At 39.4% G+C, this 22,107-nt stretch overlaps 2 protein-coding genes and 3 long non-coding RNA genes across 9 annotated transcripts in view; 3 read left to right on the top strand and 2 right to left on the bottom strand.

Annotated features, from left to right (window-relative positions):
* The window catches only part of LOC102078610 (uncharacterized), a 43,920-nt gene that overhangs the window by 8,535 nt on the left and 13,278 nt on the right, over nt 1-22,107 (bottom strand). For 2 of the 3 annotated variants that reach the window (XR_002061201.2, XR_002061204.2), the window contains 2 exons: nt 21,782-21,868; nt 19,450-20,081 (listed from right to left, as the gene is read on the bottom strand). This is a non-coding gene — a long non-coding RNA (uncharacterized LOC102078610). Of the gene's footprint in view, nt 1-19,449; nt 20,082-21,781; nt 21,869-22,107 lie in introns of those variants that run through there. The other variant, XR_002061202.2, reaches the window with a different exon arrangement.
* LOC100711789 (hepatitis A virus cellular receptor 2) lies at nt 2,638-4,755 on the top strand. Of its 2 annotated transcripts, XM_019356756.2 has the most exons (4): nt 2,638-2,768; nt 2,859-2,903; nt 3,014-3,358; nt 3,596-4,755. In XM_019356756.2, the coding sequence occupies exons 1-4, from the start codon at nt 2,690-2,692 to the stop codon at nt 3,730-3,732; spliced, it is 606 nt and encodes a 201-aa protein (XP_019212301.1). In that variant the 5' UTR covers nt 2,638-2,689; the 3' UTR covers nt 3,733-4,755. The 2 variants fall into 2 exon arrangements, with proteins under 2 accessions (XP_019212301.1, XP_019212302.1); XM_019356757.2 differs by lacking the exon at nt 2,859-2,903 and having other exon boundaries at nt 2,639-2,768.
* LOC112844201 (uncharacterized) lies at nt 9,459-10,339 on the bottom strand. Its single transcript, XR_003216924.1, has 2 exons — nt 10,241-10,339; nt 9,459-9,962 (listed from the first exon to the last, which is right to left on the bottom strand). It is a non-coding gene; the product is annotated as an uncharacterized LOC112844201 (long non-coding RNA).
* LOC109201182 (uncharacterized) overlaps nt 10,950-22,107 on the top strand; it is a 35,898-nt gene continuing 24,740 nt past the window's right edge. The window contains exon 1 of the long non-coding RNA XR_002061207.2: nt 10,950-11,399. This is a non-coding gene — a long non-coding RNA (uncharacterized LOC109201182). The remainder of the gene's footprint in view (nt 11,400-22,107) is intronic.
* On the top strand, nt 13,262-18,783 carry LOC102080772 (hepatitis A virus cellular receptor 2 homolog). 2 transcript variants are annotated; one of them, XM_025903668.1, is made up of 4 exons: nt 13,262-13,431; nt 16,923-16,999; nt 17,276-17,635; nt 17,874-18,783. In XM_025903668.1, exons 2-4 carry the CDS (start codon nt 16,933-16,935, stop codon nt 18,083-18,085), a joined length of 639 nt encoding a protein of 212 aa, XP_025759453.1. In that variant the 5' UTR covers nt 13,262-13,431; nt 16,923-16,932; the 3' UTR covers nt 18,086-18,783. The 2 variants fall into 2 exon arrangements, with proteins under 2 accessions (XP_025759453.1, XP_005462670.2); XM_005462613.3 differs by having other exon boundaries at nt 13,272-13,431; nt 16,709-16,999.

The raw sequence follows: 22,107 nt of genomic DNA, 5'->3' as shown, positions 1-22,107 counted from the left end.
GAACTGGACGCACCGAGTTTAGAAAAAAACAAGGCAGAAATGATAATAACTCTGTTTTGAAAGGAAAGCTTAGCTTTATTGATAGATCTCTGGTCGGCTTACATTGTTGTGCAGTCACATAAATGTTAAAGGATTAAAGAATGTGTTTTTCAACTGCTGTAGAAAAAAAGCCCTTTTCATAGTTTAAAAGTCCTCTCTGAATACTCAACAGTCAAAATGTGCTTTTTATCAATAGTTAGTCTGATTATAATTAGAAATGGGAAACATTGTAACTCTGAGCATGAAGTCTTACCTTAAAGGTAAGTTCATATAATAACTAACTAAACTCTGTCAAGTTCACTGGTTAAAATGGTAAAATTTCCACTTTAACCTGCTGTCCAGTCCATTCAGTCTGGTTTCTTGTTCTAACAGAACAGACAGTAAAAGTTCAACATTTAAAAGGAAGAAATTCTTCACTTACAGAGCAGACGTAGTAGAGACGTGTCATCCATTGTCCTCTTGACTGATGTGACCTGTTTTCTCTTTTTGTCATAAAGGCACAGTAAACCCCACCTTCTTCCTCCACATACTTTTTTCCCCTATATGTAGGATGTGTGTAAAAAGTAGATTAAAGCAGGAAGCAAAAATGTTGTTTAACAGAAAATAGTAAAAAAAAAAAAAGGAAAAAAAAGAGCAGGCTCTAGTGTTTGTGATTTTTCTTTCTGTTAAAAGGAAGTTTTTCCTTCCCACTGTCGCCAAAGCGCTTGCTCAAAGGTAAATGGGGTATACAGTCTATACAAGATGCCACATTCACACCCATTCATACTCCAATGGATACATCAGAGAGCAAGTTGGGGTTAGTATCTTGCCCAAGGATACTTGACATGCAGATGGAACCAGCAACCTTCCGTTCAATAGGTGACCTGCTCTACCTCCTGATCTACAGCCACCACATGATATGATTGTTCGGTTTTTCTCTGTATTATCTGTATTATTTTAGGGTCTACCTTACAATATAATGTAAGGCATTACATTGGCATTACTAAATTTGGCTCAATGCTTACATATATGTGTAAAAAGGAAAATGCACGAGCTGTGATAACAGTTTCTGATAGAATGAAGATCAGACTGATATATGAAATATTCCTTTATTGGATGAGAAAATCAGAGCATGTCATAACTGCTTTAAGTCACACAGAATAGATATCAGAGCCTTAAACAGGCCGACTTCTGCTAAATGGGTCAAACTGGGCAGAAAGTCTACAAACACATAACATCCTTATAGAATATGATGTAACACTATAGATCAACTTACCTCAGAATATATAAAGCATATAAACAATTACAGCAATATGATGCAACAAACACAGCAGTGCTACTAATCCAAAATTTATATTTATTACATTTAAGATGTCGAATAGCAGGTAGCACATCACTAATAGATATCGGCCTATCACAGAAACTCATCTGATCTTCTTTAACTGTTCGCACATCAGGGATTTGTTCCAAAGTTCAGAGCAGCACTCTCATCAAACTCTGACTTGTATGTAAATCTTTATAAAAATTGGAGCAATAGGTGGAGACTTTTCGGGGGTCATCAGTTATAATACCGTCAATATTAAGTCTCCGAACAGCACTGAGTTTAGAACGAGATTTCTCTCATTTAAAAAAATAGGATGAGTGTTGTTCATCTTCTTCTAACCATCTTCTCCTTGATCTCACAAAGGCTCCCTCTGCTTTCAGTTTATAAATATCATTGAACTTACTCTGTTGTGAAGCTAAGTCAGTTTTATCTTCTTCAGAGAAGTTCTCTGGTGGGATCTGAGTGAGAGCAGATATCCCAGTAATTACATTAATTTCTTCATTTTTCCTTTGTTTTGCTGCAGATGAGCCATACTCTCTTAAATATTTAGCGGCTTCAAATTTGAAGAGTTCCCAATTTTGACAGTAGAGATGACTGGTTAGGGCTTTATCCCAGAAACGTTTGATTAATGACAAAATATCTTCAATCACTTTTCATGTTTTAGAAGGGAGTTATTAAGTTTCCAGTAGCAGCTCCTACAAGTTTGGGCAGCATTAGTACTGAAAAAGACCTGAAGTGATACCGCTTTGTGGTCCGTGAGTGGAGTTGGCATTATATTGGCTATAACATTATTCCTATTTAAGCAATCAGAGATTAATCAGAAGTCAATACGGGATTTAGAAGAGTTGGATTTGTTACTCCATGTAAATAGTCTGGCTTTAGGGTTTTTAAATCTCCAAATGTCTATTAAATGAAATTTTTGCATAAATGTATTTAAACAACAGGACAGAGTTATTTGAGCTAGGTGGCCATTTGTCTGGTGAAGGATCTGGAGCAATGTTAAAATCGCCTCCAACTAATAACAGGAGATTAGGGTATTTGGATAACCAGAACAAAAAAGCGTGTTTCAAGGGCATCCAATAAGAAGTCATTATCAGATTTAGAATTAAAACCATACACGTCAGCCAAACCCTTCTCGGTTATGTGGAGGTCCCAATATGGCGCTCCCCAGTGGCTGCAGCCAGACCCTTCTCGGTAGGAGAACGTGTCATCACTACTTTTGAAGTCGCGCTTGCAGCAACCGTACCTTGCACCATACAGTTTTGGTTTGTCTGTTACATTCGGACTGCACCACTGACTGGATACATTATTTTGAAACACCTGCAGTGGGAGTTCAAGAACAACGACATGTATTCTGTAGCATCTGCGTTAGGTCACTGTGCTCTGTTGTTTTGCTGCATCATCTTCATGGTTTCAGCATCTGCAGGTGAGTTCTGAAAGCTTTGCTGTATGTACAGTACAGATTTTAACATCTCAAAGCAGCATAAATAGTAAGAGTTTTGCATTTCTGAAGCAGCGAAGGACAGAAGATGTGTCTCAGGTCCAGTACCAAAGAAATATGGTAAGAAGAAATATATATGGTCATGATCATCGAGAAGCTCATCTCGATGATCAGCCATGTAGAAACTGGAAGTTGCCCTTTGACCTGCCTGATCTTTTTTCCTCTTACAGACCAGAAAAATATCTCAGCCACTGTTGGGGAGAGTGTCACTCTGCCATGTAGAGCTCCAGATAACTCCATCAGAGCTATATTGTGGAGCAGGCCTGACCTGGAGCCAAAATATATCCTTTTGTACCGTGACAAGCAAATTGATCCAGAAGAGCAGCATCCATATTTTAAGAGCCGGGTGGATCTGAAGGACGGACAGATGAAGGATGGAGACGTGTCTCTGATGATAAGGAATGTGATGATTTTCGACAGTGGAACATACGAATGTCAAGTTTTTATGAAAGGACCAAACCAGAGGAAGAGAACTGCTGACTACATCACCATCATCAACCTGACTGTTGTTCCAGGTAACTTTTCAGAATTCAGTGTGTCTGTGATCAGAAGTGAAGCTGCTTTATGTTGTTGATGTTTGTTTCTAAAGATGTTGTTGATGAGACTTTGTAGAAAGCAGCTGGTCTGAGTGATGTGATCAGAGTGCAGTAGATAATGTCTGACAGCAGTTTGAAGAGGAAATGGATTCTGTTCTGTTCTTCACTCATCACCTACCTGACAGCTGACACCTCACACCTGTTTCTCACCTGCAGGTCCAACAGGAGGACTCACAGAGGATGGATCTGTTGGACTGAAAGTTGGTCTGTCGGTTTTTGGAATCCTTGTTTTAGTTGTTGGTGTTGTTGTGGGTTTTGTGATCTTCAAAAACACTAAAGAACAAAAAAAATGAGGCTTCATCCTAATAGGCTTCTGGTGAACCAGAGTGTATTTATCTCAACTGCTCTCCTGCTGCTATTACTTCTCTGTACTGTCACTTAATAGGGGATCAGTCAGAGAAAGACAGACTGGCATATTGAATGCATTAGACGAGGGGTGTCCAACTCCAACTCCTGCAGCTTTTAGATGCATTCTTGTTCCGACACACCTGAATTAAATGAATGGCTTGTTATCAGGCCTTTGCTAAACATGCTGAAGAGCTAATCCAACCCTTTAATTCAGCTGTGCTGGAGTAGGGATGCATCTAAAAGCTGCAGGACAGTAGCTCTCGAGGACTTGAGTTGGACACCCCTGCATTATGCAATAAAATTGTCTTTGTGAAGGTCACTGTTATTTATTTATTTAGTTTATATAAACTGGAAATTTTGTTTGACAACAAAATGTAATCATACTAGAAGAGCACGATAGAATATCCAAGCACAGAGTGCAGAACACTGGCATAATATTAAACTGGGGTAGATGCTTGAAGCTTACCATGTTGATCATTTGTGCTCAGATCATGTTGTGATATAAATGGAGCTTTTAAAATTATAAAGCACTATTAGAGAGCTAAAGTATCTGTTAGTGAAATCGTATGTGACAGTCCAGTGTTTGAAAATATTTATTATAAAAACTTTGGATGAAAATTTGTGAGTGACGGTGTTGGCAGCAGGTGATCATGTCCGTGCATGTAGACCTTTAAATAATGGATTGGATTTATATAGCGCACCCAAAGCGCTTTACAATGCCACTATTCATTCACTCTCACATTCACACACTGTTGTCAGCACCAGAATGTTAAAGCAGAGCCTGAAGTTAATGGAGAGTTTGTACAACTCATATAACATTAAAAAATATTAAGTTAAAACGCTTAGAGAGTCTGGATGAACACTTCTAATGTGCCATGGCCTCCATCATGAATAAGGAAGAAAAATTTCCACCCATGGATATTTCTTTGAGCACATGTAATCTAAAATATTCAGCCTCACTTACAAAACCACTTCACACTTTCACACACCTGTGAGATTATTATATTGCCTTATGCCACGTTATACCCCTAATTAAAGATTGTGAAATTATTATGTAGTTTTAGTTTGCATTATTCTCCTGAATTAGAAGAAGGTGATAACTATTACAGTTATTAAACTGATTTGTATTACATTAGACTGCTGATTTATTGTTAATGGATGATATTGTTTTATGATGCATTTTACTGCTGAGGTATAAGAAATACTGTTTTCAGAGAGTCATGGCCTCATTTGTCTGATTAGAAAAGAACAGAACATACTGCACAGGAAGCCAAGGTCATAACTTAGACTTTGGAGGGTGGCTGAAGCTATAAGAATGTGAGGAACGCTCAGACACGTCAAGATCAGGCGGACACCCTCCCGCGCTCATCTCCCCTCCAGATGGTTTATGCTCAAAAGTGTTGTATGGAATAATGAGAATTGTTGATTAAGCATTTATACAACGAGTATTGTCCTTCCTTCAGCCCAAAGATGAAAGAATTGGGAGAATTTAACACACCCTCTGTCTTGGCTTTCTGTGGGTGAGTGAATGTGAAATGAGAAGAAAATACAGAGAAGTTATTGTTACAGATAAAGTTCCTGAGCTCTGAGGGCCTACGTGGCCCAGCAGCAGAACCAGTCTCAGTTAAAATAACATCAAGGTTACAGAAAAGTTTTTATTTTTAAATTCTTTGAGCTTTAAACTCTAAAAATGCCATTGATGAACTGTAGCACTTTCTCCAGAATTTACACATTAAACATCTTATAACCTACTTATAGTTACTTTATTTGGTCCTTGTGTGTTCATCGTGACTATGCACAAGCTTTTTCCTTATTGTTGCCTCCCTAAAGCACTCTGTGACTGGTTTATTGTCTTGCAAAGTGCAATATTAATACATTTGGCTTACGTGGCTAAAACCTCCTCAAAACAAACAAACTAAAGTGATCAAACCTTCAACACACTCTAATTATGAACCATGAAAACCAAAAACAGCTGCCACAGTAATGTTGGTTTTATGGACTCATGTTGGTGGATTGTGGAAATTCAACAGTGCAGAGGCTACAGAGATGCACTTGTGTGAAGTCGTCTAAAGATCCTTTCATGGTATGCAAAGCTTTGCAGACCCGGTTTAGTTAAATCAAAGATGGTGGCAGCGTGTGTGTGCGTGTGTAGGACACAGCAGGAGTTCAGGTGTAAGATATTTACTATTATTATTTATTTAAGATATTTACTGAGCTGCTGTAACTCTCTGTCTGGTCTCAGCCATGATGATGGAGCTCGTTATCTACATTATTTTTCCTGTGACATCAAAGGTCAAAGGTCAGATGAAAGGCATCACCGTGAGGCAACTGAAGCTCCTCTGCTGCCACCTACTGGCTGTTTTATTCTGTTACTGATGCCTTTACACCATGCTTGCACTCCCTGGCCACTTTATTAGGTACATCTCGCTAATACTGGGTTAGGCCATGTTTTTCCTTCAGAACAAATTTAAGAACTGTATTTATTTTCATACCAAAAATGTTTCTGTTTATAGTGAAATTTATAAAAAGAAAGGAGAAAAGAAAAAAAGCTGTTTAATTTCACATTAAGCTAGAGAGGGAGAACGGCAGCACACTGATCTCCAACATTTTTTCAGTGATTTCACTCATCTTAAACCTCATCCAACAAAATGTAACCTCTGAAGGTCAAAGGTCAGACTAAAACAGACTGCTCCTATGAACACAAAAAAGAGAAGAGGAGGAGGACACTCATGTATTTCACCCTCCCATCAAGTCGTATTTCCTTTGGTATTTATTGCGTTGTTGTAACCGCTGCTTATTTTCTAATTTGTCTTTCCTCAGAGCTTCTACAGCAGCAGAGATGTGAGCAGAGGAGGGGAGGAAAATGAGACGTCTTTCAAATCTTCCTTTAAAAGTGATGTCAGTGAAATGATGTTTGACTCAACTGCTTCATGAACAGTTTTGTTAAAGACCGACTGCAGCTGGGTTTTATCATCTCAGGTGTTCATGACATGTTTTATTTAGAGACACTTTTGGTTAAATTCATGATTTAGATCATGTGACAGATATCACATCTTTTTAAAAATAACACAGTGAAGGGCAGAAGGTTTGATCATCTTAAAGAACTGAAATAATCTGAATGAAGAGGATGAGATGTTGAAGGAATCCTCGCTCCGTGGTTTCTATATTCCAGCTGTGGCCACAGCTGTTTAACCTGTGCATCCTCCATCAGCTGTCCTCCAGATGCCTTTTAGGACCTGGGACATGCTTCCAGCTTCCAGATGTGTAAAAATACATCCTAAACAAAAGCTCAGGTCTCAGGAGGAAACGTAGTTTGTTTGTTCTCCTGTAACATTCAAGGTCAAAGGTCACATAAAATTGTCAGGTATTGGGAAAACTAATGATCTTCCACTGCTGCCACCTGCTGGCTGTTATCATGTAGTGACTGATGCCTCTATCTATTTACACACAGTGCATACATTCAGCGGCCACTTTATTAGGTATACCTTGCTAGTCCCATGTTGGGATTCCTTTTGGCTTCTGAGATATTTAAATTCTTCATGGCACTGATTCAACAAGCTACTGGAAACATTCCTCACAGATTCTGGTCCATATTAAAATGACTGCATCACACAGCTGCTGCAGATTTGTCCATGATGTGGATCTCCTGTTAAAACCAGCTCCTAAGATGTTCTGTTGGACTGAGATCTGGTGACTGTGGAGGTCATTGGAGTATTTCAATTAACTCATTGTCATGTTCAAGAAATTAGTTTGAGATGATTTGATTTTTTGACATGGCACTTTATCCAGCTGGAAGCAGCCACCAGACGACAGACACACTGTGGGTATAATGTGCTGCACACAGTCAGTTAGAATGCTTAGTTAGGCTGTGGGTTTTGAACAGTCCTCAGTGTGGGGTCCAAAATGGGCCATTAAGATATCCCCTGACCAATACACCACCACGAACTGTTACTTCTCCCTTCTGCAGAAGCAACAGGATCATGCTTCTGCAAAACTCATCAGACCTGTGTTGTAACTCCACAGTTACCCACATGAATCTCCTCAGTTTCTGATTTAAATCTCTAAAAAGTTCATTTTTCAGCAGATTCTGGTTTATGTGAGTCATCTTCCTTTTCAGAGCAGGTTCTCAATTTGAACTTCACTGCATCCACTTCATCATGTCTACATGCCAAAGGGTTGAGTTCTGCCGTGTGATTGGCTGTTTAGATATCTCTGCACCTATTCAGTGGTTTAACCAGCAGTTAAATAGGTGTGCCGAATGAAGTGGCAGACCTACACCTCACAGAGGATGGATTTGTCGTGTAAGTTTGTGTCAGTTTATGCTGTGCTTATTGTTGCTGCTCTTGGCTTTTTGATCTATAATAATAATAATAATGGATTGGATTTATACAGCGCTTAACAAGGCCACTATTCATTCACTCTCGCGTTCACACACTGGTGGAGGCAAGCTATGGTTGTAGCCACAGCTGCCCTGGGGCAGACTGACAGAAGCGAGGCTGCCATATCGCGCCATCGGCCCCTCTGGCCAACACCAGTAGGGTAAAGTGTCTTGCCCAAGGACACAACGACCAGGACAGAGAGCCCGGGAATCGAACTTGCGGCCTTCCGGTTACAGATACGTTTCCCAACCCCCTGAGCCACGGTCGCCCCGGACGGGTGTAAAACAACAAGTGAATAAATATTCCTACCAGCTGAACAGCAGCTGCAGGCAGCATTGAGCAGATGAACCTGCTCACTGACTTTCTCTCGCTTTGACTTTGAAACTGTAACGAGAGACACGATTTACAGATTAACTTTCATTACTGTAAAGTACAGTTGTGTACAGTATTTTATTCTTATTGTATTCTAATTTTCGCTATATAACTTTTGCACTGTCCACTTCCTGCTGTGACAAAACAAATTTCCCATGTGTGGGACTAATAAAGGTTATCCTTTATCCTCCCATCACAACTGTTCATTCAGCCCTGGTTTGTCTCTGTCTTTGTCCTCCTTGGTAAACTTCACTTTCTCTGGTTGGTTAACCAGCAGCTGCTTATCACAGGATTGGCTCAGCTGCAGGACGGGACTGTTTTAGAGAGCTGAGCACTTCTGATCCTGAGTGATGTCAGAAACTGAGCAAGTTGGACCTGGATGTGAGAATGTGAACACCAGGTGTGAAGAAACCTGATTTTTTTAAAAAGTGTATACAGAAGACATTTTATGAAATTTATTCAGTTTATGACAATTTCTGATGTTCGTGTGAAGTTTCTTCAGATATATAACTCAGTTATAAAGTGTAGACATTAAACTTTCAGTGGTGCACTCAGTTTGAGAGCCTGCTGTTGCACTTTAGACTCATCTTTTTTTTCTGTTAAATCAGCTTCTCATGACCACAACCTTCCACCAGGGGGCGCTTTACCATAAACACACATGTCTGTGATGCACTTACTCTCAGTTTTTCTTAAAGACAATATCACCAACATGTTCAGAAGATTTCAAATACATTTTACATAAAGACAGTTGTGAAAGTTGGGAAAGTGAAAATGTTCTTCCTGCTTTTGTTTTGTGGCTGAAGTAAACCTGTGTGTTGTCTTTGTTATCTGCTCTGAAGAGGACTGAAGTGTGTTTGGGTTCAACACAACAACTCACGTTTTCCATCTTTGTGAAACCCACAGAAGCACACGAGAAGATGAAGTGAGACCAAAGTTTATTGAACCTGCAGAGAAACCAGATCACTGCTGTGGAGACGACAGCACACTTAGAAATAACATAAATAACAGCAAAGTTACTGAAGACATGAAAACATGGATTACATCTACATTTTAGTCACATAAGATTTATTATTGTTTATGTATAAATGATGTCCTGGTCATGCTTTTATTCTGAAAGGCCTGGTGAATACTTGTTCTCTCAAGTATGAAAAATAAATAAAATCTTTATGGTACCATTCTGCTTCTGCTTCTTTATAAAAGAAAATAATAACAAAAACTCTCCATTTGAACTTTCTGCCCTCAGTGGTTGTGTGAGGTTTCCTTCATGAGGAGAACAAACAGAATATAAACCAGTGTGTTTACAGTGAATGTGTCAGGTCTGAGCTGCTGTGTGGACCAGTTAGAGAGCAGCAGCTGGATTCCAGTGGTTGGACTGGTGGACGACTTCAGTGAGGAGTCGATGACATTTGGCTCTGGTAGAAACTCTGCACACACAAACACACAGGAGGAGAATATCAGCACAAAGCAGAGCCTCTCTGTTCTCTTTATATACAGCAAAGCATGAGGACAAGTCAGTGAACGCATCACAGTTACAATAATGTAACTTGGATCACATAACATATTGAACTTTGGACACATTTTCTGCTGATGTATGAAGAGTATATGAACAGTATCAGATCACACAGCATCTGCAACTTGGCTCAAAACCTTAATACTGCTGCTATCACTCTGAGCCCTGATGGAGAAAGAGTAGCAGCTGTACCTCTGAGCTCTCTGATGATGAACGTCCATAACTGATGTGTTCACTTCTCCCTGCTGAGCAGACTCCAGCTCCATTACTGTCTGAAACACACGTAGAGGACGTCAGTGCAGGCAGCACAGTCTTATAACTGAAATAACCTCAGTAGTATCTATAACACAAAAAGGTTTGTTAAACATTTTTTCTCTACAGTGCAAAAACTGTGAGGTGACTCGTGACTCGTGGCAGGTCTGACTCATAGAAACATGATTACAGATCAGGAACGTGTTTCTCATCAAAGCCGTCAATCATCAAAAACTTGTAAAACCATCTGACCGATCCTGTCAGGAGGCTACATCTGCAAAACTACAAAATGATCCACATAAAGAAAGTCAAATCCAAAAGACCAACACAGCTGAATAGATCAGGTTGATATTTATTGTTTGTATAGAAATTATAAACCACTCAGAGTGTTTTTTATTGTCTCTTTATCTCTGCAGTAGAACCTGTGCAGTCGGCCCGAGTTAATCAGAAACCAGAAGCTGGATGATCACAGAGTCATTTCTGATAAGTGCAGGTGGACAAACACTAAACACAGCACCCAACAAAACACAATAACAGCAAAGCGACTTGTGATCATTTGTCAAAGTTTGTCAGAGTTTAAAGGAATGTCTGGATTCTGCAAACCTCCTTAGTGTTAGAAAAATAAACACACACCAGGACAGCTGACAGGAAGGAAGACTTTCTATGGAAACTACATGTACATATTTTAATATGATAAAAAGCTGCTGAACTGGAAACTCAGCTTCCTGTTCATGAACTTTAAGGCTTCAGGCATGTTGTCTCGTTGCATTTTTGGATGCTGCCCGATGTCCTGCTGGCACAAAATAAACACACTCTGAGAGTTTCCAGCTTGACCAAACAGATGTTTCCATATAATGATTATTATGGACATATTATTTCTGACTTTCACTTTCTGCTGTGTTTCCTGGATTTCTGAGCAAAGACAAGAAAAAAGTGCAGTCTGTCCTTGTGGAGTTTCTTAGTTTGATTCAGTGAGAAGAGTCTGGAAGAGCAGCTGAGGAGGAGCAGGAAGGAGGAGGAAGGAGCAGGAACTAGCAGTAGTTTCACTTTGTCAGAAAGAGGACTGTGCTCAGCTGTGGACTCCACCATGATTGTTTGAGTGAGTGAAAATTCATTTACTTCTTTCCTTAACCAGGTTTGTCACACAGTTCTCTTATTCAGCCTTTAAACAGACAGATCTGAGTCTACAGTTTAAAACAACGACACAGAGAATAAAATGTGATGATGGGAAATGTGGAGAACTACTTTCATGATTTGAATCCTGGGTCAGGACCCGAAACTGGTGCTTTATAATAAATATGATGATAATAAGAACTGAATTACACATTCAAGGGCAGAGCTCCTGGTGTAACCTTCACTCTCTAGGTTTTTCCTTCCTTCACTCATCTCAGTTTTCAGGTACAAACACGTCGTAAACAACATGAGTGATACTGGTTTTGGTATCTGATTGATATCAGCTTGATGGGATTGATGCGTTAGTTTGTTTCTAAAGGAGACGTGTCTGCACATGTTCCCTGGTCTGCTGTTTACCTGTCCTGTGATCATGTGACAAAAGGCCTGAGCAAATACATTTAAGCTGCAGTGAGTGAGAAAGAGGAACACGAGGAGGAGCATGGAGATACCTCCACACCATGGAGCTGAGTGGAAAACAGAGCAAACAGTGATGTGTTTGCTTCAAAGTCTCTGCTGTGGCAAAACCATCGACCTCAGACGTGAAGTCTGAAAGCAAAGCTCCACTTTGACTTGAAAAGTACATTTAAAAACAAGCTAACCCTCTTTAGCTCGCCGTTGCACTCAAGCAACAAAAGTTTGGTGATTATGCTGTGCCTTAAAGTTTTTTTTCTTTATGTTGTGACACCAACACCTCAGTGTTGAGTAAAATGATGCGTAGCAGAGACCTTTGACCCGAGGGTGGAGCACTCCTTCCAGGTGCCAGATCTGCACGTGGCCCAGTGGTGGCTACAGCTAAGCTAAGACTGAGATCATTTTTATAAATGTTTACATTAAAATAAGCAGTTTTTTAATATGTGCACCCACATGTTGTTTACAGACAGATTCTGGTTTATTTGTTTAGACAGCAGGTTTTTGTTTGTTGCCTCAGAGCAACATTGTGCAGTTAGGCCACTTTTCTTACAATAATGGTAAAGCAGTGGTTCCAAATTCTGGTCCTTTGTTCAAATATAAACCAGGAGCCCCAAACTCTCAGAACATAGGGTAATATAACACTAACATTAATGCCACGGAGGGCTAGTTTCACCCAAAGTGCTTTAGAGACGGGTACATTTACACTCCAGGTGTCTAAAAACAAACAGTTTCAAAATCCATGAAAAGCTCAAAGGTGTGATTTTTTCCGTTATTTCCAATAAAAAACAAATCTCACAGTGATTTAATGATCATTCAAATGTGTTCACCAACTGATGTTTGATCTCATGAATCCTGGCACACTGCTCTCCACCTTTAAAACTTGATATCTTGGTGCCTGTATTTACTCAGTACTGGAAGATAATCCAGTTCTGCATTATCACACACTGCTAGAAGGAAAGGAGGGAGCTTTGATAACCAAGCTCACCACAGGCAGGTGTAGCTCATGAAATAAAGCACAGCAGAGAAACCAGAACAGACACAAGCAGACAGACAAGCTTGTGCCAGTTTTGTTAAGGTGGACTTGGGCACAATACACTCTCACCTCTCCTTCTTTCCTTTGTTTAGTCGTCTTCCTCCTGGATTTCCTTCCACCTCATCAGCAGCAATGACTGATGCTAACCTCATCAGTCTCATCACCACCCTCTTCTCCACTCTAGTCTCAGAAAAAGTTCACTAGTTTTCACAAACCTGAGAAGTTACTTTCCTGCCAAGTCAACACATGAATTCAGAATAAAAAAAAAACTGAGTTTTCAAAATCTCCTTAAAGTCATTTAAAGGAGAAATAAGTAAATGACTTAATGTTTATGCTTCCTTGTTTACTTTCTTGCTGAGTCATTTAACAGGGAGTGTCCATGTTATTCCCGCTGTAAAAAGAGAAACTGTGTGTCTGCTGCTCCGAACTATTCACACTTGAATGAGAACATGAAGCGACACTGCAGTGGATCTTCCCTCATCCTTAAAGTGCAGCTGTGGATAATCTGTTGAAGGTAACCACTAACACTACTAATGCTATCATCACTGCACTTTAGAGCTAATGTGAAAGAAGCAGCTCAGGCTGTTAGCGGCAGCACAGAGCTCTGATCTGTTTATACAGCGTTAGAACAACGACTGCAGACTGATGTCTGTAATCAAAGTGTCATCAGTCACTTCAATCCAGACTGGAGAGCATGAATGATTGTAATTCTTCTGCTTTGACTACATGAGTGCACACACTCCTTCTGAATGTAAACTACATGTGCACTTTTACTTTTTACACGCCTGTGTAATTTTATGTAATTAATATAAGAATAAAGCTGACAGGGCGCACACGTCAGCCACAAGCTCAGGTGAGCAAACTCAGTGTGAATCCATTAAAAGTATGTCAGGCTCTTAATACACAGCAGTGAGGATATGGCCTGTTAGCGCACAGTTAACCGGAACAGATCCAAACATGGATAACATTTTAAAAGCCAACAGTAAACAGCATAAACAGCAACGTAGTTAAAGAGGTTCCTGCAACAAAGGCAGGGCTGTGAAATTACTGCTTCATGTGTAGCTGATAATAAGCCAAAGCGTCTCCATCAGCTGGATGCAGGTTATCATACTGCAGATGTGACTTCACTGACCTGATTCACACATTTTTGGTAAAAATAAATAAAATAAAATAAAAAAAATTCTTCAGGGATCGTGTTAAAGTGTTCAGACACTTTTATCTGTTTATCTATTTTTGCATTTGGTAGCGATGCTGTGAGGCTGCTTTCATGCTGCAGCTCCTCTTTACTTCCCACAGCCGTGAACTCAAGCTAAATAGAATAAACAGGAATAAGAATACAAGGGAAGTGCACATTTCAAGTATTGTGGATCTAAGTGAGTCTAATTGTAGGTAGCAAATAACTAATCTGAAAGGGGCATTTCACGGATCAAATAACTCTTCAGCAAACATCCTTTGCCATTAGTAACAGCCACTCCAGAGATGTTTGCTGCAGGAAACTGCTGATCTGCTGATTTAGCAAACAAAAGAAAACAATCCTTTGAATTCCAGTAATGATTTTATCACTGAGTGCGCTCTGAGTGCTGCTGGTTTGTTTGTGCAGAAACAAGAAATATATATGAAATACATATAAAGCAAGAAAAAAGTTACAGAAAATCATAAGAGATTATACAAACTATCAGTGGAAAAACCAAATGAATGCACTAATATTCTCACAGCACAGTCAGAGGTTTCAGTAACGACGGCTTAATAAGATGCACATATAAAATGTTTAAGTCGCCTGTGAGGAAAACAAACACAATCTGAGCAAATAATTTCATTTCACACGCGCAAGTATTCATCACCACTCGTCCAATTAAACTCTTTGTGCATAAATTCCACTAAGAAGCCATCGTCCACGCCGCCTTCATAGTACAGAAAACCCGGGTTAACCGTGACATCACCTCTGTGGAGAAGATGAACTTTATCACTGCTAAGATACTTTAGGAACTTCTCCTTGAGTTAAACACCTGGTAAGATTATAATCTTTAAAACACAGGATCATCCTTCCTGCTATTTGCCAATTACACTTTATTTTTATAGCTCCAAATCACAATAACAGTCGCCTCAAGGCACTCATGAGGATCATTGTTGGTGTTTCTCATAGTGATTAACACTTTGACTTGGCAAGCAGGTTGCTGGTTTGATTCCAACTGGAAACATAAATGCTTTTGTGGCAGTAAGGCTTTTAAACTGTGCCAAATGAAACACGGCGGTGTGTGAATGATGTGGTGAACCTTTGTGACAAAGGTGTTTTTTGTGTATCTGTGGGGATGTTCCTGCTGATTACATTCTTAGTAAACTTGTCATGGTCCAGCATTTGTGTTTCCTTTTGGTGTCACCTTGTGTTTTGTGTTAATTGTGATTTTGGTATTAGTTCTTAGGGTTTGGTTCTTGTGTTTAGTGCTTGAGTGTTTCTATCAGCCCTACCTGCGTCTGTCCTCTGTGCTCTGTTCGTATCCCCGAGTTTGTGTTGTAAGATAAGATAAGATAACCTTTATTAGTCCCACACGTGGGAAATTTGTTTTGTCACAGCAGGAAGTGGACAGTGCAAAAGTTCTGAAGAAAAAATTAGAATACAATAAGAATAAATACAGGACACAACTGTACAGAAAACAGTCTGTGAGTTTCCTGTTTTACTTTGTAGGTTTGTGTCTCGTTATGCCCATTAGTTAGTGTCATTAGTTCCAGCTGTGTCCCCTCCTGTGTGCCATTTCCTGATTACCTGGTGTGTGTATTCATACTGTGTGTCTGCCTGTGCTCCTCGTCGCGTTGTCTGTGTTCATTCACTATGTTCCTCTGCGTCTCTCTGTCCAGCCGTCCTCTTCTGCCATCTCTGAGTTTCTCCCGCTGACCTTATGTCTCAGGTTTGTTTGTTAGTTTCACCCAGTTTAGGTTTATGTTCAGTTCTGCCCTCACCTCTGTTATTTTCACTGTAAATAAACCTCCACTCGCATCTCCATCACCGTCTGCATCTTGGGTCCTCATTTATTCTACCACACGACTGCTGCCCCAGCCGTGACAAAACTAAATCACTGAGAATACACCACTACTCAACTAGTCTAAACTATGGAGTAGTCATTCAGGTATCACATTAAATTTAATGTTCAGTGTCAGACTGTGTGAAGTGAAACCACCGATTACATTTTTCTACCATAAATCCTACCTCAAAAGTCACTTCACTGTGCAGACATGTACATTATGAACACATTAGGTTATAATTTGAAGTGAAGGGGAAAAAGCCTTTTAAATAACTAATCTTCTTACAAAAGATGTTCATCTAATGTTAAAATATCTCATTTGATCTAATGTTAAATTAGCCATTTTAACATCTAAAACAGAAAAATGTGACTGCAGCATGTGGCAGATTGTTCCCTGCATTATGAATGTTGCACATGGTTCTACAGTTCATGACAAACATCTCTATAAGTGACCACAGCTAAATGTATTCACAGCCATTTGAACAGAGCTAATAATGTGGGGCTACAGCGTCATCTAGTGGCAGATGGCTGAAGACACAGTGGGAACAAAAATGAAAATGTCATAAATTTACTTTTAAAATAGCAAATTTATTTACTTTACACATAACTGATCCATAAATCCTGTTGACTACAAAATATTTAAATACATTTACTATTATAAGCAAATATATTAGACATTAAATTCAATGATGCTTTAAAAGAGAAAAATAAAATGAGGAGAGATTCTCAGCTCTAACTGAAAATCTAACTCCTGTATTTTCTATTGTTTTGCAGAACCCACATATTTCATGTCATCTGGTGGAGCTTTATCAAAGATGTGTCAGCTTCAGTGTGAAATATGATGCCGTTGACTAAATCACAAGAAACCCAAGACCCATCCTGTTTGTTGGAGGGATAATTAGATGCCAACTGAATCAGAGTAAACTCAGCTTCTCTGGGATCTTTACAAAATAAGCTCATTATGAGACTCTGATGTTGAAACCCACAGAAAACAGAAGATGGATGCTGTGAAAATATTCTGCTGGACTCTGGAGTGTGTCTGCCTCCTGCTGTCTGTAACTGCAGGTGAGATTTAAGTGTCTTTGTAAAGTAAGCAGCACCTGTGTGATAGAAGGAATGTTGGCCAATCACAAGCCAGATATAGTCTGATGTCAGAAAAGGAGTTTAAGGGGAAAAAGTGAAACTTTGATTTAATGTGTGACATTTATTTATTAATCTGGTTTCAGGTTAGCCAATCAGAGGACAGTGACCTCTTATCCTCTCTCTGGTTGGCTGCTGTAGAGGTGAACAGTTCAAACTTTGACCTTTAACCTCTCTGTTTTGTGTTGTTCCCTCTTTCAGATCAGAAAATCATCACAGTCGAGTCTGGACAGAACCTCACGCTGCCGTCTCGAGCTCCAAATGAGAACAAAAGCATCACAGTAGTAGAGTGGAGCAGAACTGATCTGGGGTCAGAACATGTGCTTTTGTACCGAGATGAACAGTTTGAACCAGAAGAGCAGCATCCATCTTTTAAGAACCGGGTGGATCTGCAGGACAGACAGATGAAGGATGGAGACGTGTCTCTGATTCTGAAGGATGTGACGACTGCTGATAGCGGAACATATGAGTGTCGAGTCTTCATGGGAGGGAAAGGACGCAGGAAAAGAGCTCATCTGAAGACTGATCCCATCAGCATCATCAGGTTAAGCGTTTCTCCAGGTGAGTGAGTAGAGTTGAGTGTGTGTGTGATCAGAGGTGAAGCTGCTTCCTGGTTGTTGATGTTTGTTTCTAAAGATGTTGTTGATGAGACTTTGTAGAAAGCAGCTGGTCTGAGTGATGTGATCAGAGTGCAGTAGATAATGTCTGACAGCAGTTTGAAGAGGAAATGGATTCTGTTCTGTTCTTCACTCATCACCTACCTGACAGCTGACACCTCACACCTGTTTCTCACCTGCAGGTCAGTCAGAAAGACGTGCTGGACTGATGCTCAGTTTGTCACTTGTTGCTGTGTTTGTTGTTTCTGCTGTTGGTTTTCTGATCTACAAAAAACATAAACAACAGAGTCAGGATTCATCCCAGCCTTCTCCTGCTGAACAGTGTGAGGTTAAAATGTCTCTGAGCACAGCTGTGAGTGAGTCTCCTGCTGCTGTTCCAGCTTCTCAGAGGTGACACAGATCATCCAGTGGAGACAGACGAGGACATCCTGAATTTGTTGTTCAGCATCTTTGTGAAAGTCTTGAACATTTTCCTTTGGACATGTTGAACTTTAACTAAAGATGCTTTCAGTCCAAAAGTCTTTTTCTTCCTGTTGTTTGGTGCAAAGCGTCGACGATCATCCAGAAAACATTTTCAGCTTTAATCCTGGTTTCAGGTGAAAGTTTGTCTTTAGCTCCTCACTGTCCTGATGAGCTGCATGAACAGCAGCTGGAAGTCAGTTTGTTCATGAGAAGTTTGGACTCTTTTTCTTTTATAAAACATATAAAACATGTAAATTACAGACGTGTCCTGTTTCTACTGTGAGTGTAGCTGTTAGCTCGTGACCTCCTGCTGAGCTGAAGCCTCAGACTGTTTCTGTAGTTTAAATAGATGACACATCATTCATACATCTGTGTGTGTTCATTGTATGCAGCTTTTATTGATTACATGTACTGTGAAACTCTTTATTTATATTACAGCTTTTTTTTTATTTTATTATTAATTAGTGAGTTTTTCTGTACAGATGAATTTTCTTTGATCAAAAACTTTGTGAGCTGAGTCTGATGTTGTTTTCTGAGCATGTCTCCTCCACTCTGCTCCTTCTACTGAGAAAGTCTTTAATCAGGTTTTTGTTTCTGTATTTGACTGTAAATAAAGTGTCTTCAGATATCTGCTGTTGTTTCCTGAATAATCTGATCTGGAATCAGTCCACAGTGAACAAACACACTGAGCAAACGTGTAATCTGAACTAAAGTCAAACTTTTAAACTGAACCAAGAATCAAACTGCAGGAAAACCTGATGGAAAACCTGCTCACTGACCTTCTCTCACTTTAATCAGCACAGGGTGGGATGTCGACAGCAGTGATGATTATTATTTTTAGCCTGGCTCTCAGTCAGCTCAGAATAAATGGATTCAAATGTTGGATTATTTTCTTCCATTGTTGGTGTTTGTGCTCACAGGTACAAACTACCATCACTCTGCACCATTAAACAAACACATAATGAACTTGCATATATATGAAGTTCTTTTCTAGTCTAGCTTATTCTGCACTTCAAGCACCTCACCTACCTCACATACATGACCCACCTAGAATCACCAGTTAGTGACACATATTGTTCAAACAGAGGAAATACTAACCTCTTCTGTCATGTGAGAAAGTGGATGTTAGTTTTCAGATGTACTGGCAAACCTTTACATAACAATGTATAATTACATTGTGAAGAGAAGAGTCTGCTCGAAAATAAACAGTTTATAACTGCATTACTCATCCTCACCTGCAGAGGGAGCAGTTAGTGCTGTCATTCACTTTAAAGCGATGTCAGACAAACGGGGGAAAACTGCTGAAAAGGTTTATTATTATAGACTCATTGATTTACAGTTCTTCCCAGATATTTATTTGCTTAAAATTTATAAACCACATATCATACCACTTTACAATTATGTGCTATTTTGTGTTGGTCTATCACAGAAAATCTCAATAAAAACATTTAAGTTTGTTTTTGTAAGGCGACAAAATGTGTTCAAGGGGTATGAATACTTTTTCAAGGCACTGTATATGTAGGTCAAGTTGTGTGTGATCTATTATAGTTTTATTTAGATTTGCGCCGATGACATGCATGTTAATTAGTCATGACTCACATTTTCCTTCAGTGATATTTGTGAAACCCACAGAACCGCAGAAGAAGAACAAGTGAGACCGAAGTTTCCTGCAGAGATCACTGCTGTGGGGAGGACGGCACTGAGTTACTGAGTGTCCTCCATATGCTGCATCACATTACATTCACATATTAATTATAATTCGTGTTATATGAGTATGTTTAATGAAAAGATCAAACATAATATATATAAATCTGTTTTATAATGAATGCCCTCTGGTCTGAGCGCCTGTGTGAACCAGCAGCTGGATTCCAGTGGTTGGACTGGTGGATTACTTCATGAGAAGTAGCCATTTTGGTCAGATGGAAACTCTGAAAACACAAACACAGTGTTCAAACAATAAGGGACCATTCACAGTTCAAATAATGTAAAGGTTATTCAGGGGCAGATCTTTAGTGAGAAAACAACAAACTCTATCTGTAAAACTTTTAGTAAAACTGTCACAAATAAGGTTTTAGTGTGAAAGAGAGTTTGGTTTGGGTTGCAGTAGATGCTGCTGCAAAAGTACAGAATAGGACACTTTACCAGAGTCAGTGGATGGGAGCTGGAGGAGCAAGCTCTCCTCCAGCTGCAGGGACAGATGAGCAGTTCTTTAGATGTGTGCAGGTTTGTTGAGCCTGCTCTGATGGATATTTTCAAATTGCAAGTTCTGCACTAAGCTTTGCAGCCTTTAGTCTAGTTACTGTTTCTGTTCTGCTTTCACTCATTTCTTCACTTTTTCCTAATCAGCTTGCATTTAAATCCAGATCCCCCTATGGTGCTCTGTCTGTGTAGCTGGCCTGAACCACTACGTTTGCTGTCTTAAGAGCTTCTGCTTCCCCCTTCTGTCTTTCACATAATGGTAAAATCCTACTCTGTCTTTGAATATGATTGGCCAGACGGTGTGCCACAGGAGCAGCTAAAAGATCTTTCTAGTCATTCAGTAAAAAAAAAAAAAATTGTCTCATTTGTGGACAACACATTACTGGTGTGATTTAGAGCATCAGTGTTATTAAAACACATCACTGAGCTGCACTCGTACAGCATTGAACATATAAACATCTCCTGTTTCGTGTTCAATGCAAACTCACAGAAATTAAAGCAAAAATATGAAAATAGTTTCTACTGAGCAGCATGAAAACAAATATTTAAATGAAGTATAAAGAAAATCCAAAGAAGCTGCAACTGACCAAAGAGTGAAGAATGAGTAGGCAGTGAACTCTCGCCTCCTTTTTGACAGCCTGCGGTTTTATACTTTCACCTGCCTTCACTTTAAACCGTTTCACAATGTTCACATGACTTCCTGTGCTCACACTGAATGCTAATGTTGGTCTCACAAACCATTAAATATGAGCATAAACCCTGAGAGCCCGGCCTCAGCTTAAGTTTTTATATTTTCATGTGCTGATAATAACAATGAGACCATTTCATGAAGATTTATCTTCAACATAATCATTCAGCAAATCAACTTACCCACAGCCCACAGCAAGAGATTTAGTCAACTTTTTGGTCATTATTAGATAATACGAAGCATTTATAATAAACATTATTTACCTTTCTGTGTGACGGGACTTTAGGCATTTATTTTCCAGACTATGAATTACGTTTGATGTTGTTGGTTTTTCACTTTAAAAACTCTTGATCAAACCATAAAGTACAGATTTTCCTTCAGTCCCAAAAACGAAACAAACACTTCAGAGTTTCCAATTGATCCAAATTCTTTCAGCAACAATAAAGCGATCAGCATGGTTGTTCACCCACACGATAAAGTTGATATCATAGATGATTTATGAGGTTTAGCTGAGTTACAGGTTTGCTTATAAACGATGTCCTGTCTGGAGTATTTGTGAAAAAATTAAAACAGGAAGTATTAGCTTAACTAAATTAACTCAATATTAGTGACGTTCAGAGGTTCAGTGAAGTCGGTCTATACCTGTAATGCAATGTGGTAGCTAGCTACAGTGCTATGGTTAGGCTAATTAAGTAAAGATGGACGTAGACTTGATTTCCTTTGAATAAAGAGCAGCTGTACCTCTGCGCCTGTTTGGTCTGATGTCTCTTTGTCCATGAGTGATCTTGTCTCTTCTCACTGATGAGTAGATTGTAGCTGGATCGCACTCTGCACAATAAAACACATACAGAAGTCACAATTGCAGATAGTGAAGTTTTTAAAAGTGCTGTCAGGATGTGTGTTAGAAGACTTGTCTCATGTTGTCTTAAATAGTTCTGTTTTTTTGTTCTATACAAACTTTCACCATCTAGTGATTACAGCTCGCTGAAAGACTTCATGAGCACTTTCTATGGTACACTAAACTAGATTTTGCTGGGAGGAAGTGATGTCTCTCAGGTTGAGTTTAA

Source organism: Oreochromis niloticus, linkage group LG3 (genome assembly GCF_001858045.2).
Source record: "Oreochromis niloticus isolate F11D_XX linkage group LG3, O_niloticus_UMD_NMBU, whole genome shotgun sequence".
Lineage (NCBI taxonomy): Eukaryota > Metazoa > Chordata > Actinopteri > Cichliformes > Cichlidae > Oreochromis > Oreochromis niloticus.
This window is presented reverse-complemented; position numbering and strand designations above follow the sequence as displayed.